The sequence below is a fragment of the Crocuta crocuta genome, unplaced genomic scaffold (assembly GCF_008692635.1).
Source record: "Crocuta crocuta isolate KB4526 unplaced genomic scaffold, BGI_CrCroc_1.0 scaffold3, whole genome shotgun sequence".
NCBI lineage: Eukaryota > Metazoa > Chordata > Mammalia > Carnivora > Hyaenidae > Crocuta > Crocuta crocuta.
The window spans coordinates 5,849,848-5,868,291 of NW_027529934.1; the positions used below are offsets into that span (position 1 = coordinate 5,849,848).

The 18,444-nt window shown below is 36.0% G+C and overlaps 1 protein-coding gene across 1 annotated transcript in view; it reads left to right on the forward strand.

Annotated features, from left to right (window-relative positions):
• The window catches only part of CEP350 (centrosomal protein 350), a 148,450-nt gene that overhangs the window by 77,551 nt on the left and 52,455 nt on the right, over nucleotides 1–18,444 (forward strand). The window contains exons 23-27 of the mRNA XM_077763223.1: nucleotides 4,411–4,607; nucleotides 5,212–5,396; nucleotides 5,890–5,977; nucleotides 12,487–12,633; nucleotides 16,061–16,218. Of these exons, the coding sequence (XP_077619349.1) occupies nucleotides 4,411–4,607; nucleotides 5,212–5,396; nucleotides 5,890–5,977; nucleotides 12,487–12,633; nucleotides 16,061–16,218 (775 nt within the window). The remainder of the gene's footprint in view (nucleotides 1–4,410; nucleotides 4,608–5,211; nucleotides 5,397–5,889; nucleotides 5,978–12,486; nucleotides 12,634–16,060; nucleotides 16,219–18,444) is intronic.

Genomic DNA, 18,444 nt, shown 5'->3' on the forward strand with positions numbered 1-18,444 from the left:
TTAAAATTATTCTGATGAAGTCTGATGGGGACAGAAATTAGGAATATGGTATTGGAGACGGGAAGAAAGGCAGTCCTTGTTATAAATTGGCAAAGAACAGGGCCAAACTGTGTCCTAGCCTTTTGTGGAAAGCTAAAATTAAAAGTGATGGACGTGGATAGTTAGCTGAGGGAATTTCTAAGCAAAGCATTAAAGCCATGGCCTGGTTTTTCCTTACTGCTTATAGTAAAATGTGAGAGGAGAGAGAAATTGAAGGAATTGTTTAAAAAGGAACCAGAAATGGAAGATTTGGAAAATTCTCAGGCTATCCCTGTTGTAAAAAATGAGTAAGCATGCTCTGGAGAGAACACCAAGGATGTGACTGGATAATCACTCCATAAAGACATTACCCATGGATTTAAGCAGCCATCTCAGCAGAGGCCAGGAATAGTGATGGGATTATACTAGCAGAGAGACTGCCAGTTAGGACTAAAGAGCAAAGAGATGGGATGAAATCTACAAAAGCTTTCAGACTTCTGGGATTCTACCAGATGAGAGGTAGAGCTAGGTTGTAAACATGCTTTATCCTTTAAAAAAAAAAAAAAAAAAAAAGGGAAGAATGACCCTGAGGGTGATTCAGAGATCAGCAGGGCAGCCATTGCTACCACAGGCCCAGACCGTACAGCCCAGTTGGCAAGGCTGTCTCCTCATTGGTTTGAGTATGAGGCCACTTCCTTGGTTTCAGTTGTCCAGACTGCCCTTGCTCTTGGCCTCAGGAGCAGACCATTTCCAGTGGTCAAGGAGATGCTGCTGCTCCACAGGGGTGAGAAGGCAAGGCCACCCCAGTGGGCTTGAGAGCAGAGCATCTGGCCAAAGAGGGTCATTCTTGAGCCATAAGATCTAATGGAATTTGCTCTGTTGGAGTCTTAGGCTAACTTGAGACCCATCACCCTTCTTTCTGATTTATCCCTTTTGGAATGGGTTTGTCTATTTTATGCCTTTCCCACCATTGTATTTTTTTTCCTTTCATAGTTTATTGTCAAGTTGGTTTCCATATAACACCCAGTGCTCATCCCAACGAGTACCCTCCTCCATGCCCATCACTCCTCTTTCCCTCTCCCCCACCACCATCAGCCCTCAGTTTGTTCTCAGCATTCAAGAGTCTCTTGTGGTTGCCTACCTCCCTCTCCCCCACTATTTTTCCCCTTCTCCCCCATGATCCTCTGTTAAGTTCTCCTAATCCTCCTATATGTGCAAACATATGGTATCTGTCCTTCTCTGCTTGACCTAGTTCACTTAGCATAATACCCTTGAGTTCCATCCACATTGCTACACATGGCCAGATTTCATTCTTTCTCATTGCTATATAGTATTCCATTGTATAGGTAAACCACATCTTGACCCATTCATCAGTTGATAGACACGTAGGCTCTTTCCATGATTTGGCTATTGTTGAAAGTGCTGCTATGAACATTGGGGTACACGTGCCCCTATGCATCAGCACTCCCGTATCCCTTGGGTAAATTCCTAGCAGTCCTATTGCTGGGTCATAGGGGAGTTCTATTGTTAATTGTTAGTTGTTAATCTTACACATACAGAAATAAAGGATATAGGAAAACAATAAAGAAGTTATCTGTTAAGTTTCTTCTACAGGATGAATTTAACCCCTGCAAAAGTTTATTGTAATAACAGTGTTTGTAATTATAGTAGTGAAGACAAATTTATTTATTGAAAGTGTCCATGAGCCTCAGAAGGATTATATGTAACCATCTGTGCCTTGTTTAATGTTATTCTCAAGTGTTTGCCATGGTGCCTGGCTCCAATAACTGCAAATATAGAATTGTCAAGTGACTAATTTGAAATGTCATGAACTATGGGGCACCTGGGTGGCTCAGTTGGTGGAAATGTCATGAACCATGACTTATAGTCAGATTTAACTTGTTTAAACAATATAAAATTACATTACTTAGACCTCTACTTCTGACCACATTGGTAGAATAGGACCAGATTTATCCTCCCTCCTAAAACAAGTATAAGACAAAACATGAAATAACTAAAGACCTTGAACATCAGCCAGTGAATGCTGTCAGTTCATGACAGATAGCCAGCAGATGAGAGTAGCACTGCCATTGCCCCAGCTCAGTGCCTGAGGGGAGTCTCCCGGCTGCACAGCGTGAAGCCCAGCAGTCTTTCTGAATCAAAGTAGAGTTAGGAGTGTGGAGAGACTAAGGCAACTGGAATTCACAGGACAACCAAGATCCAAAGAAAACCAGTATGTAGAAGAAAAGAGGAGAAAATCCAGGTCACCTTTTGTTTGGCAGTCATTTCTTAGATATAACACCAAAAGTACAATCCCTGAGAGAAAAAACGGATATACTTTGTCAGAATTTAAAAAACTGCTCTGTGAAAGACACTGTTAAGAGAATTAAAAAGATAAACCACAGATTGTTAGAAATACTTGTAAGTCACATATTGGATAAAGAACTTACATCCCAAATTATATAAAAGACTCTTAAAACATAACAAGAAAATCAACAACCCTATTAAAAAATGTGCATAAGATCTGAACAGACAATTCACTGAAGAAACTATACAAATGGCAAATAGACATAGGAAAGGTGTTTAATATCATGTGTCATTAGGAGATGAAAATTAAAATCAAAACAAGATCCTACACATGCTTTTAGAATGGTTAAAATCCAAAAAGCTGACAACAAAATGGTGCAAGGATGCTGATGAGAATGCCAAATGGTATGGCTATTTTGTAAGACATTGTCCCAGTATCTTATAGTGACCCAGCAATCAATATGCCTAGGCAAGTATATTGAAAACTTAGGTCCTCACAAGAGCCTATACACTAATGTTTATAGCACCATTTTTCATAATTGCTAACAACTGGAAGGTGTCTTATGAGGAGAATAAGCAAACTGGTGTAATACTATTTAGCAATTAAAAGGAACAGGCAGCATCATTAATGAATTTTAAGTGAAGCAAAAGAAGCAAGCCCCAAAGGCTCCATATTATATGATTTCATTTATATGACATTCTGGAATAGGCAGAACTTTGGGGATGAAAAACAGATTAATGGTTCCCAGGTGTTAGGTAGAAGAGGAAGTGGTTAACTACAAAGGGGATGCACGGAAGAACTTCTAGTGTGAAGCAAATGTCATATGAGGGGTGTCCTGTAGGGTTCTTTATGTATTGACTGATACTGTGCATTTGTCAAAACCCTAGAGCTGTATGTTCATCACAAAGAACAAACTTTAATGTGTGCATACTAAATAAACACACACAGCCTATGACTAGTGATTCTAACTTTATTAAAGATGTATGGCATGACCACATTGAAAAGAGTGGAAGGAAAAGGAGCTGACCTAAGTAAATTTGGAAAATGGCATTTTTGAGTAGAAATTGTAAGCCTATTAAATATAAAAGGAGCAGTATACAAACTATATTCTAATTTGTAAGTGAGCTTTTCACAGAGGCACAAGTTAACAGTTCTTTCCATATGTATTAGGATTGAACAAATAAGTAAATGGATGTTGGATGATGGTAGGAGTCAAGTTTCTCCATATTGTAGAAGGATGTTAATTACACAAGAAAAGAAGACTAGAATGAATCTTGTTGTGATGGACTGTAGTCAGTAACACCAGTGTGAATCCATCTTCAGATGGATTAGATAGACACAAGAACAATTTTTGTGTGTGTGTGATTATGTGTGTACATGGGCTAGTATACATGCATATCTTACCTAGCTCTGTTCACTGACACAGTGATAAAACAGTGATACTCTAACAAGAGTAACCAATGCCCATAATTGTGGTTTCTAGATATTCTCCAATACAAGAAGGCAGAGCTCTTTGGAGAAATGATTGGTTCTAGGACTGGGCAGGGAAAATACAAAATGAACCTGGAGCATCTTGTAGTACCAGAACGTAAATGTCCAAGAAGGGGGTGGTGCATGTCAGAGGCAAACTAGAACCAACCTAAAAAGAGCTGTCATGTTGTAAGTTAAGCATCGAATTGATGAGTTCTAAAAAATTTTTTAATTTACATGTCTTTGATAGCAATATTAAATGTTGTTTTTTTGTATTTTGTTATTTACTTAGTTTGGCCATTTGTATTTTTGAAGAATCTGATTATGACCATTTTTTATTTTTCTATAGTTTAATAGTTTTCTAACTGGTTTGTAAGAACTCTTTATAAAGTATGTTACATTTTTACCATATTTCTTGTGCTAGTGTTTTTAGATAGAGTTTTTCCCCCCTTGTTTGTAAGGTAAGTGAATTATTCTATGCTTATCGATTGTTAGAGATCAGCTCTGTGAATTTATGTTAGGTTGTCCCGCAGAGAGGCAGCAAGGGCTATGAAATTGAATACTTACTGAAAGTTGTTACAATGATAAAATCTACTTGTTCTAAATTCTTTTAGATTCAACTTCTATTGCAACAGAATATTCACTGAAATTTGATGAATCTATGACAGAAGATGAAATAGAAGAAAAATCATTTCGATCTTTACTACCTTCTGAGAGTCATCGCAGATTCAACATGGAAAAGAAAAGAGGCCATCATGATGACTCTGATGATGAAACTTCTCCAGAAAAGACGACCCTGTCTTCTGCGAAGGTATGCTTCCATTTACCTGTGGAGATTACTTCATGAAGACTTGTGCATGTATTCTCTTGTACATTTGAGGATACATTTTGTACTTGAATTCATTTGTCATTTCCTGGAATAATTTTCCTAAGATAGCAATTTTATATTATACTTTTACTATAGAATCTGCCTTTGCTTCCCTTACAAAGTACAACATATACTCGTTATTCTTTGGAATGATCTGGAAAAGCCTTTGAGGATCTGAGCCAATACTATGTCTCTAGCATTTCACCTGCTTTACTCTTGTAATACTTTATTCCATTTAAAAATTTATATCATTCTTCTTACTAAATTGTTAGCCTTTTGGGTAACAGGGACAATTCTTACCCTGCTTTATATCCCTTGGACAATACCTGGCTTATAGTAGTTGTTTGTTAAAATTTTATTGGCTGAATAAATTAGCAGATGAACGTTCTTCCCTCTTCTGTGTCTTTTTTGAAGAATGTTCTCTGACATGACTAGTAGCCTTTCTGTGTACATAGTTTATTTTTATAAGCCATGTCTTTTTTAACAATGTTAATTAAGTTCCAAAGGCTTAGATGATGATAAAGTTGAAATAAAATCTTCACTTTAGGAGCTGAGCATGCCATTCTCAGGAGGACAAGATAGTTTTTCTAAGTTTACGATGGAGATGGTTCGACAGTATATGAAAGAGGAGGAGATGAGGGCTGCTCACCAGTCTTCACTCCTGCGTCTCCGTGAGAAGGCCTTGAAGGAGAAAACAAAGGCTGAACTAGCCTGGTTAGAGCATCAGAAAAAGTAAGTTGTTTCAGTGAACATAGTTTTCACTTTCTTTTTNTTCACTTTCTAATTTCTTCTTTCATTGAAAGAAAATGCTTTGTTTTTAAAGATGTTTTTGTTTCCTCATTTAACTTGATTTGATCAACCCAGTGTCTCAGCCTAGAAACATGGCAGTTGTCCCTGAATCCTCTTGCTTTCGAGACCACCTCCTTGGAACATTTTCTTTGCCTTTCTCTTCTACCACTTAACTGATTGTTATTTTACGCTGAATTCCTTTACTGTGTTGTAAAGTCCTTAAAGCAATTTTATCTTTAAAGGACCCAGTCTAGGGTTTGCATACATTATATGTGCAGTAAAGTATTTATTTGGTGGACGGGCATTGCTACATACAGCAGCTGTTGTCCACATTTGGAAATGTTAAATTAGTTTACAGATTTTATAGTGGTCGAGAATTCTTGACATTGGATTAGAAATTTAATCTATTCTTTGTCTCAATGTGAAATATTTGCAGACATCTACGAGACAAAGGAGAAGATGATAAAATGCCCCCACTTCGGAAGAAACAGCGTGGTTTGCTTTTAAGGTTGCAGCAAGAGAAGGTATGTCAGGAAATACACTCTTTAACCAAATTTCTCATACGGCAAGTTATATTGTGGGATCTCTTATTTTGCCTAATCTCTTTTTCTTATTATCACCTTAAATGAGATTTAGTTGACATATACTGCTGTTTTTGCCTATGCTACTATAATTACATAAATTGGTTGGTAGTCTGCTGTATTTCTCTTGTATTAGGATTGTGTGTCACTGCTCACTTAATACACTATAGAGTCAAACCTGCCTTTATTTGTTAAATAGTCTATTGAAGCACATATTTTAAAAATTAAGATATTTGTAAAAGATTCTATTTGGATTGAGTTTTTAGTCTGTATTTTCCCAAATAGACTTTTAAGACATACTCACTACAAATTGACTAATATTTTGGCTTAGTGAACTCAAAAACACCTAGGATTTGAGTCCTGCAGAGGTAGCATGGTATAGTGGTTAAGAATTCAAGCCCCAGGGTCATATTGCCTGGGTTAAAATTTCAAATTTTCCAATTATTAGTTTCATAACCTTGGACAAGTTACTTAGCTTTCTCTGTGCCTCAGGTTCCTTATCTATAAACTGAGGATAATAATGATAACATACTTTGTAGGGTTGTTGGGAGGAATAAATTAATACAAATAATAAAATTATAACAGAATGTGGCCCAGTGGTAAGTGCCAATAAATGTTTGCTGTTATTATCTGTGTAAAATTGTTCCTGAGTGCCTGGTAAGTATTCAGTGGATTCTAGTTTTCTTTTCCCTTATCGACCTTTTGCAAAGTACTGGCTACCAAATTGGATGATCTGTGAATGTAATCATTTAAGTTATATATTGGATTATTACTCAACTAGTGTTTCTTTTGTTTGTTTGTTTGTTTTTGTTTTTTTTTTAAGTTCACCCCAGGAAACATCATTGATCACAGGAACTTTAAAATTTTGGAATTTTTTTTTTTAAATAAGAAGTTATACCTTTTTAATTCAGAAAAATTGGTCTCAGAATAACTTAAAATGCTTAGTTAAATACATAACTTTTTACAAGGTTACAGTAGCTTTCTGTTTATAAAGTAGAATAAAAGCTAGATTTACAAATATTTTCTCTCATTCTTTGGGGTGGTTTTCAATTTTTTAAAAAAAAGTATTTGTTTTTGAGAGTGTGCAAGTGGGGGAGAGGCAGAGAGGGGATGACAGAGGATCCAAAGCAGGCCCTGTGCTGACAGCAGTGACCCTGATGTGGGGCTCGAACTGAGGAACCGCAGTGACCTCAGCTGCAGTTGGACACTCAACAGACTGAATCACTCAGGTGCCTCTTCACTTTCTTAATAGTGTGCTTTGAAGCACACATCTTTGGGTTTTGATGAATCTGATATTTTACTGCATGCCTGCTGATAGCACATTCAGTTTTTTTTTTAGCTTGAAAATGCACTTGTTTCATCTTCATTTTTGAAAGATATTTTTACTAGGCATAGAATTGTTTTCTTTCAGCACTTTAAAAGATATTGTCCACTGTCTACTAATTTCCATTGTTTTTATGGAAAGGTCAGTTGTCTTAATTTGTTTTAATTGTTTATTTAGGTTTATTTATTTATTTTGAAAAGGAGAGGAAGACAGAGAATCCCAAGCAGGCTCCTTGCTGTCAGCACAAAGCCCAAAATGGAGCTTGATCCCCAAACCATGAAATCATGACCTGAGCTGAGATCAAGAGTCAGACACTTAACCAACTGAGCCACCTAGGCGCCCCATCTTAATGTTTTTTGAAGGCTGCTTTAAAGATTTTTTAAAAATTTGTCTTAGATTTTTTTTGTAGTTTTACTAAGATGTGCTTTGGTGTGGTTTCTCTTACTGTTTAGGATTTGCTGAGCTTCTTGAATCTGTTGTTTGTTGTCTTTCAGGTTTTGAAAATTATCTCTTCATGTGTCGCCTCTCTCCCTTATTCTCTTCACAGGCTCCAAGTAGAAATATGTTAGACCTTTTGACCATTTACCATATCTCTCTTCTACTCTTTTTATATCACCCTCTTTAGAAACAATAAAATATACTATGCTTCAATTTGGAAACTTTCTATTGATCTTTGAATTCATTAGTTATATCTTCTGTCCTGTCATGTGTTCTGTTAAATCAGCTGATGAGTTCATCACGTGATTTTTTTTTTAGTTCTATAACATCTGTTTTCTTCTTCTTTTTTTAATCAGTTTTTCTATCTTTTCCTACATTTTTGAACACATTATTTACAGTCATTTTAATTTTCTTGTCTGCTAACTAGATATTTGGACATATGTGTGTGATGTGTGTGTGCCTGCTACTATTTTCCCGTTATATTTTCTATTATATGATCTTTTTCTTTGCATGTCTAGTGATTTTTTAGTAAATGCTGGCCACTGTGTGGGTAACAGCAAAGGGTCCAAATGCTGTTATTGTCTCACAGAGAGGACTTATTTTTTCCTCTGCCATGCAGAGTGCTCAGCTGTTTAATCTGTTTGGGGACTGAGCTGGGCTGGTGTTGGGTTGCAGAATTGGTAGGCCTCAGTCTTCTTCTGCTTTTTCATTGACCCTAGGTTGTAATCCCCTAGGGGTTTCAGTAGAAAGCCAGGTAAACTTATTTTGCCAGCATAAGAGACTGTGGGGATTTCTGTTCTGCTGTTGAGAGGTTTCTGGCTCCTTAACCTTCTTCTGTACTGCTTAAGAACAGGCAAATGCTTTGAAAGAGATACTGCATTGGAAGCCTTAGGCCCCCAGTTTTGTTACTTCAAGTCTGTGTACCTGTGGGAGTGGTAACTGGTGTAACCACTTTGAGAGCACTTTGATTATATCTAGTTATGTTGATAGCACATACAATCTAGGACCTAGAAGTTCTGTGTCTTGGTATATATCCTAGAAATACTTTCACATGTGTACAGGGGAAAATGGCCACAGCTTATTTTGTTCATTAAGAGAATGGATAAAATGAAGCATATTCCTACCAGAAAGTACAGTATGGCAGGAAATTGAATTCATTACATATCAGTACTGTTCAGGAGAGATTTCTGAAATGATCTTGATGTTTTAGATCTGTGCTGTCTGATACAGTAGCTACTAGCCACATGTAATTTTTGAGTATTTCAAACAAGGCTGGTGCAAGTAAGAAACTGAAATTTTCATATTATTTAATTTCAATTTAAATAGCTACATGTAGCTGTGGTTACCATATTGAATAGTGACAGCAGTAGATCCTTATCAAAAATCATAATATTGCCTTTGTACAAAAGCAGGATGCAAAAGAATATGTTCGGTATGATATCATTCTTGTAAATTTTTTAAGTCATGAGTCAGAAATAATATGTTTTATGGAATCATTCATGCATCAAAAGTACATATAAGAATGAAAAATTCCTGGGGAGGGAATGGGAGAAGGGATTGAGGTGTTTAGTTTTATCTATAATGATATATTTTTGAAACAGAACTATTTGAAACATACATGGCAAACTGTTCAATCTCAGTGGTTGGTGTTTGAGTGACAAATTTTTGTACATATCATGTTTCTGGTACTTCAAAATGTTCTTTAAGTAAATGTGCAAAAAACACTCTGCTCCAAGTATCTACTCCTGGAAAGTTGCCCTACAGAGATAAAAACACCAGCTTGGAAGGATACATGTACTAAGATATTTATTGCAGTTGTATCAATGAGAATTATTTTGACTGGTAGTGAGATGGCTGTAACCAGGTTGGCCACATATCTCTGTACAACTATATCCAAAAAAGAGAACATATTTTCCTATGTTCTTTTTTTTTGAGATAAAATTCACATAGCATAAAATAACCATTTTAAAGAGTATTTCATTTATACCATTAACTGTTTTAAAGTGAACAGTTTGCTTGTATAGCTTTATGGCTTATTCTGGGAAAAAAAAAAAAGACCGTTTTCCCCATGAATCCCCTTCAGACAGTTTCTTCGCTCTTCTAAGTTCAGTGGTTGAATTTATACATTAATTGGTTCAGAAACTCAGGCCTATACTAATAGCAGTTTTTCACAATGTACTCTATGGAACTCTCAGGTCTCTGATATTCTTTCATGGGTCAAGGAGGTCAAAACTGTTTTCCCAATAGTCTTTTCATGTGTTGACATTTATATTAAGTGGTATGAAAACAATGATATGTAAAATTGCTAGTGCCTTAGCACAAATCAGGGCAGCAGCACCAAAGTGTCTAGTAATCGTCGTAGTTTTCATGACGATTTTAAGTGTGTGATGTCATAGCCACACACTTGCAGCTAAAAAAAAAAAGGTAGTTTCACTGAAGTAAGTAGTAAAAATTGTCAATTTTCCTGAGTGTTGACCTTTGAGTACATGTCATTTTCATACTCTATGTGACAAAAATAGGAAGCCCAGAAGTAAGCACTTTTGTTAGGTAAGAGGACAGTGATTAACTCAAGGAAAGGTATTTGTGTAGTTGTTTGAATTGCAAGCTAAACTAGCCAGTAGCCACTTTTTCTTCATGGAATATCATTTTTCCTTGAAAGAATTACTTAGAGGCAAATTGTGTTTATTCAGATTTGGGTATTTGACAGCCATTTTCTCAAAAATGAACAAAATGTGCCTGTCACTTTATAGAAAGCACCAGTGTGACAGTATTTGTTGGTGAGGACAAAATTCAGACTTTCAAGTAGAAGTCGTTATTTTGGGGCACCTGGGTGGCTCACTTGGTTAAGTGTCCAACTTTAGCTCAGGTCTTGATCTTATGGTTTGTGAATTTGAGCCCCACATCAGGCTCTGTGCTGACAGCTCAGAGCCTAGAGCCGGCTTCAGATTCTGTCTTCCTGTCTCTCTACCCTCCCCGTCTCACTCTGTCTCTCTCTCAAAAATAAACATTAAAAAAATTTTTTTAAGTCATTATTTTGGAAAATTTCTGTACACCACCTAATACTAAAGAACTTTTGAGATCTGTGGTGATAAGAAAGAATATCATTTTTTGATGCTGTATAATGAAATGTGTCAAAACTGGGAAGATCTGCTTAACTAATTGAATCGAAATTTTCCAAGTGACCAGTGCATGATGTTAAAAAAATATATCAAGCCAGATGATAAAGAGATTTGGAAAAAATCTAAATACTACAATTTTTTGTTTTGGAAAATATAGTTATTTTCTTTAAAATGCATACAATGTTATTGTATACTCATGAGAGAGCAAGAGTAAACAAGGGTAAATAATGTCTTAGTATTATGAAGATAGTTTGACCCTGTGAGTCCCCTGAAAGGACTTTGGGAACTCTCTACAGTCCATGGACCATCGTTCAAGAACTACTCCAAGAGAAATCCATCCATGTGCCCAAAGAGACAGAAAATATAAGTCTCTTCGTTGTGATATTGTTTGTAGTAGTAAGCAACAACTTTATCCAAACATAGGGGTAATGGATACATGAAATATTATATGCCTCCAGTGTTATGCAGCATTTAGGTATAAGTCAACACAGAGACCTATCAAAAGTAATGACTAGCAAATAAAGCAAGTCTGAAAGTATGAATGTGTGATATTATTTATAAAATATTTAAAAATGTAAACCAGTGTTCTGTTTTTTCAGGTAAGTATAAATATTTGTAGAAGAATTTTAAAGAATGTGCTGGAAGGGTATACCTGTATTTATCTGTAATGTTTTATTTCTTCATAAAATAAAGACTATGATAAAATATGATAGAATATTAACAATTATTAATCTGAGATTTTAGAAATTAGATATTTTTATGTACTTTTCTACATTTTCAGATAGTTTCCAAAAATCAAATATGATTAAAAGAAATTATATGTTGCAAAGTGTTCCTGTCTTTATTATGTGATAGGAACACAGATTAAAACAAATTTATGGAAAAAACGCAACAGTCTCTTAAATTTTAACAATTACACTGAAGTGAGTCACCTTTTGCCCACTTTTTAAATGAGTAACAGAAAACTTAATACCCTGTGTGGAGAGAGTTTAGTACAATGAAGTCTTAAATGTTCCTGGTGGCAGTTTAAGTAAAGATAGTTCTTTTTTAAAAGCAATCTTTAAATGATTTAAGGGCCATAATATGATTTATCCTCTTTGATTTGTTTCTCCTACCTTTTGGATGGAATTTCTCCTAAAGAACAAATTCATAGTATGAAACAGTTATGGCATGAAAACATTCTTTCGGATGATAAAAAATTACAAGGGGCCTGAGTTGAGCAGTAGAATAATGGTTCCATTAACTACTTTATTTGCTATTCAACTTATTAAATAAATAAGTGTAAAGACCAAGTAGCACTGTGGAAAAATGTGGAGGCATTTTAAGTTTAAAAGGGGAGCAGGAAATTATCGTCTGTTGTAATAAAAATTATTTAAAATTAAGGGATCATGTTAAATTATTTTAGCATGATGGGGTTATGTGACTCTTTTTTTCCTCCTTCACTATTTAAAAATTTTTCAATACTGTATGTTTTTATTTTTGATATATGTGATGATTGGGCTTTCTTAAAATACTACTTTGGACTTATATCCTCCAAATCTCAATCCCTCTCCTAACTCTTTAAACCTTAGGCGGAAATTAAACGTCTTCAGGAAGCCAATAAGGCAGCTCGGAAGGAAAGACAACTAATTCTTAAACAGCAGGAGGAGATAGAGAGGATTCGACAGACCACCATGAAATTACAGGAGAAGCTGAAGTCAGCAGGGGAGAATAAATTGGTAAATTACATGAAATTACTATTTGTTTTCTGCCTCATGTTGCTTGCTAATCCCTAACCCTGCCTCAGTTTCTCATGTGATGGATATGTTCCTTTTAGCACCATGATATGATAAGGAACTAGAATAAAGTTTTATGTATGTGCCTTTATGTATAATGAGAGTTTTAATTTTTTTTCCCCATGGAGTATTCAAGTTTTGAAAGGGACACATGGTTCATACAATAATTGAAAGATGTTTTCCATTTATAAACTCAGTTGGGACGGGGCGCCTTGTCCTTGCTTATCAATCCAATTATATCCCTCAGAATTAATGAGCGATTACTTTTGCTCTTGTTACTTATTTTAGCCATCATATGTTAATACAATAATATAGAAGTCAAAGGAAGTATTCAGATAAAAGCAAAATTTGGATCTATTCTGAGATGCTATGAACTGTTGATACAGTGTTGGAGAACCCAGACTGGATAGCTGTATAGTTAAATAAAGTCCCTAGTATTTTCTGCTTTGATTTTTAAAATACACTTTAAATTTTGGAACAATCTCAAATTTATAGAAAATGTCAACCATGGTACAGAGAACCTGTCTTCCTGAGTTCAAAGTATGACAGTTCTCCAGCTGTCACAATAATGTGTCTTATATCAAAAGGTAAGTGCAGGATCACATATTGCATTAAGCTCTCACTTCTCTGTTATCTCCTTCAGTCTGGAAAAGTTACTTGACTCTTATAACCTTGACATTGGAAGAATACATGCCAGTTATTCTGTTGAATGTTTCTCAACTTGGATTTGTCTGATACTTTCTTATAATTAGGTTCAAGTTGTGCATTTTTGGCTGGAATATCACTGACATGATGCAGTGCTCTCCTTGCATTCAGTCAGTTGGTGTCTGATTTTGATTTATCCCATTACTGATGATGTTGACTTGACTTGATCACTTAAGGTAGTGGCTATCAGATTTTACTGTAAAGTCACTTTTTTTCCCTTTGTAATTAATACTTTGCATGAGTTATTTTTCAATTTTTGTTAAATACATATTTTTAATTTTTTTATGTTTATTCTATTTTTGAGAAAGAGAGAGAGAGACAGAGCATGCAGGGAGGACAGAGAGAGGAGGAGACACAGTCTGAAGCAGGCTCCAAGCTCTGAGCTGTCCACACAGAGCCCGATGCGAGGTTCAAACCCACAAACTGTGAGATCATGACCTGAGCCAAGGTTGGCACTCAACCAACTGACCTACCAGGCACCCTTGCATGAGTTACTTTCAGACTACATAAATTCTTGTTTTTCATTAAACTTATTATTTTATTTATATCAATATGGACAGATTCCTATTTTACTCAGAGTTAAACCTGTTACTGACATTTGTTTTGATGCTCACTTTGTCCCAAATCAGACTGTTTCATGTTTCTTTTCAAGTTTCTGTGTCCTTTTGACATGTCCCCATCAGTCTTTGGGCACTTCCATGTTTCCTGCAACAAAATGTCTCCAGGTCATCTTGTACCTTCCCTGCCCCAGACTTGGAATCAGCTGTTTATCCAAGGAGGAGAGTTCTTTAAAAACTAATAGGCATGCTCATTGCTATTCAGGTTTTTTTCCTCCTAAAAGCAACAAATCTAAATAATACATAATTTTATTAAATATAATAAAAATACACATTTTATATATATGTTTTTTTCTGCATGTACACAGACATATAGTATATATATCATGAGTTCATGCTGATTCTTCCATTTCTAATCCAGTACCATAGGTTCCATTCTAGTTTTCTTTCTTTTGAAACTTCCTTCTTTGACAGACAACTGGTTAACATTTTCCGTAATACAGAAATGATTGGATCATTCTTCTGTGTAACCCATCTCCCATAACTGCCACCCCTTTCCTCATGGGGAGAGCCTTCTCGTCGCCCCTGCATTCTGACTCCCAAGTCAAGTTGTTCCCCCATCTCCTTGCCCTTTCTCTGTTCTTTCTTACCCTCTTTGCCCTCTGTTCTTCGCAGGAATGCCACCTCACTCTGTCTGGGCTTGTGACGTGCCACGTAGGTCTGCTTCCACGTGGACATCCACGTTGTTCCACTTGGGCTCTGACTTGGCACACAGGCCACCCTCCTGTGTTAGATGCCTCCTTCATCTCACTCCATTCAGGACACCTTATTCACCTCCACCTCTGTATGGACCTACCTTGTTCTGTTCATCTAATGAGTTTCATACTGAATTACTTAGGAAGGAGGACTTTGCTGTGTATTGTTCACAAAATAAAAACAGCCATGATTGTCCCTCATCTTCCTGAAAAGTTAGGAAAATAAATGAGTATTTGTGGGAAAGACTTACTTTTTTTTGTTCTTTAGAAAAAAATATCAAACCAATAGTTCTAGGGATCCTGGGTAGCTCAGTCGGTTGAGCATCTGACTCTTGATATTGGTTCATGTCATGATCTCAGGGTGTGTGGGATCAAGTCCCTCATCGAAATCTGTACTCAGGCTGCTTGGGATTCTCTCTCGTTCTCTCTTTCTCTGCCCCTCTCCCACTTGCTCACGCACACTCTCTATCTCCCTCTCAAAATAAATATTTTTTTAAAAACCGAATTGTTCTAAATCCTTTCATTATAAACTTAATTTGAGAGAATACTGCTTTTTTCATTAGAAATGGAAAGAAAAATATCCATCCCCCAGTATTATTAAAATAAATTATGTGTTCCCTTCATTCTTTTGTCTGTACATATAGTTATAAGGTATCATATATGTGTCTGTAATTTTATATGCCTTTTGAGTGGGCTCGATTTGAAAGAAATTAGGACAGGGTGCCTGGGTGGCTCAGTCAGTTAAGCGTCTGACTTCCGCTCAGGTCACGGTCTTATGGTTCGTGGGTTCGAGCCCCGCATTGGGCTCTGTGCTGACGGCTCAGAGCCTGGAACCTGCCCCGGATTCTGTGTCTCCCTCGCTCTCTGTGCCACCCCTGCCGCCCCACTCATGCTCTGTCTCTCTCAAAAATAAATAAACATTAAAAAATTTAAAAATAAAGAAATTAGGACATACACTAGACTGCTAGCAACAGAAGATTTTTGGATTCTTTTCACATCTTTTAAAGAAATTATTATACTTTGTGATTATATATAAATGTATGTAAGCTATACATAACTAAATCTGTATTTTAGCCACTTTTATTTTANCGCGGGGCTCGAACCCACGAACCGTGAGATCATGACCTAAGCGAAAGTCGGACGCTTAACCGACTAAGCCACCCAGGCGCCCCTATTTTAGCCACTTTTAAATGCGTGATATAATCCTGTCTTATAAGTGATTCCCTTTATTTCTACTATTTTTATAAATATGATTTTGAGGATAAACATAATTTTGAAATTACAGTGTTTAAGATCACTTTGAGACCTTAAATTCCAGTAAAATTGTAAAGCTTTACCCTCCTTTGTTTACAGGACTCTCCTAGTGACGATGATACAAAGGATAATAAGGCAACCAGTCCTGGTCCGACTGACTTGGAGACCCGCAGTCCCTCCCCCATTTCGATCTCCAGCAGTGAAACTAGCAGCATTATGCAGAAACTGAAAAAAATGAGAAGCCGCATGGATGAAAAGTAATTCATTTTTATAAATATCTCCTGTTCACGTTGAAAGTGATAGCAACAAATATCTTTAATGTACTTCATTAGATTAGGTTGATAAAACATAATATTTTATGAATTCAGTAGCATTTTAGTAGAATTATCAAGTCAACCTAGAAGTCAATTGGCTACAGATCTTATTATAAAACAAATTTTCTTGTTTTTAATACAATCAGCCTTCTTATTTTAACAACCAACATAGTGATTGTACATATACTCATGACAATGTTTCCATCTTTCTTTCGTGAAAATGTAAAAGTAAGTGTGAGATTTATACCTTCTCTGCAATCCGTGGATATGTCTGCTTACTTGGGGAAGCACTTAATGGTACATCCTGAGACCTCATGCCATGGCTCGCTAACCACTCCCAGTTTAGGTCAAATAGAAATTTTAACCTGTGAGTAGGTGTGGATTGTTCAGTTGAAACCAGAAAAACTGAAATTCTCCTGGGATGTTGAATGATTTGCCCATCTACCATTCTTCTAAAACATTTCCTAGTATTATTTTTTAGAAGCTCTTTTAAAGAAGGCTACTTCTACTTAAACGTAGCTCAGTTGTGTGTCAGCATTGACCGTATGCAGTTACATGTACTTGAGAGTTTACTCTTCTGGGTGTACATTTAATTAAAATAACCTTGTCAAGTTGCTGTTTGTGGACCCTAGCCTTCACTTTATAACAATTTCTGCCTTCTTTAAATATGAAAGACAAACCCATTACAATTTTTTGTTGACTGCTATTTTATTTTGTTAACAGTTTGAACTGCAGATTGAACTTAAGTTGTACTGATATCCTTTGTCAGCGTACCACACAGCACCAAATTTAATAATGCTCTGTATTTATATGTGACATCAACTTATGAATTAATTAGTTCTCAAATAGGCAGTTGTAAATCAAGCCTTATATACTGTAGGTATAGTGTTACATGTTGGCACTTTATTGCTTAGTTAAATTGCACTTCATAACCTTAAAATACCTAATTTGGTTATGAAAATAAGTTTTAAAAAACAAATACAAAATTTTAAAATAAATATGAAGAGGTGAAACCAAATAATTACAAATGTGTAAGTATTCCTTTTGGATAATTCCACAGGATAGACTGAATAAGGCTTTTTCATATAAGAATGTATTGAAATGTAGACTAAAGATGCTTTCTTCTTTCTTAATAAAATTTCCCAAAGCCTGTACAGGCATACTGTTTCGCTTCAGAAATGTTTGAATTCAGAGTTATCTGTCTTGTGAAGTTTTAGAGCTGACCTAACACTTTATATATGCCTTCAAATGTCTTTGGTAAATGTTGGAGGAAAGGCAGCTTCAGGAGTAATTTCTTCGTTGATCCCTTGCTCATCTGTATTAGTAAGATCCTCATTGCTGGCCTTTATGAATAATATTCTAATAATTTATTCACAGAGAAGAAGAAACGCTAATCCTAGTCTGTTTATGAGATGAGACAGTTCATGCAGTGCTTATTTCAGATTTGGTTAAGCTTTAAAAATTCTAAATAACAAATTCAGGATTGAATTTATTTTGTTCCAAATTTTATTAATTATTTTCTCAAAATCCAAAATATTAAACACACAGAATTTTTGTATTATTGTTCTACCTTCCTTTGTCAGCATCTGCAGTAACTGTTTGAGAAATTCAAAGAAATAGGCCTTGAAGGATTCAGTGACTTGATCTGTATTTGAAGCAATGCAGTTGTGTTTGTGGGTGGGATTAGGGTAAGGACAGTGGTGGCAGAGGAATTAGTTTTTTTTTTTTTCCCCCTAGTTGCCGCTTTATTATTTACATTTGGCTCCCTACTCACCACAGCCCTCCACCATTAATGGATTGACATTAATGTTTGCAGATGGTGTCCAGATTCTATACATAAGGGGGCATGCACACGCACACTCGCGTAGTAGCTATATACACAAATATAAGCTTTTTTAAAAAAACCAAAGATATTATTTAGCATCTTGCGTCATTTCACTTAAAAGTATATCATATAGTCTTGGGGCGCCTGGGTGGCTTAGTCGGTTAAGCGTCCAACTTTTGCTTAGGTCATGATCTCGCGGTTTGTGGGTTCAAGCCCCGCGTCGGGCTCTGTGCTGACTGCCAGCTCAGAGCCTGGAGCCTGTTTCAGAGTCTGTATCTCCCTCTCTCTCTGACCCTCCCCTGTTCACGCTGTCTCTCTCTATCCTAGAAATAAATAAAAATATT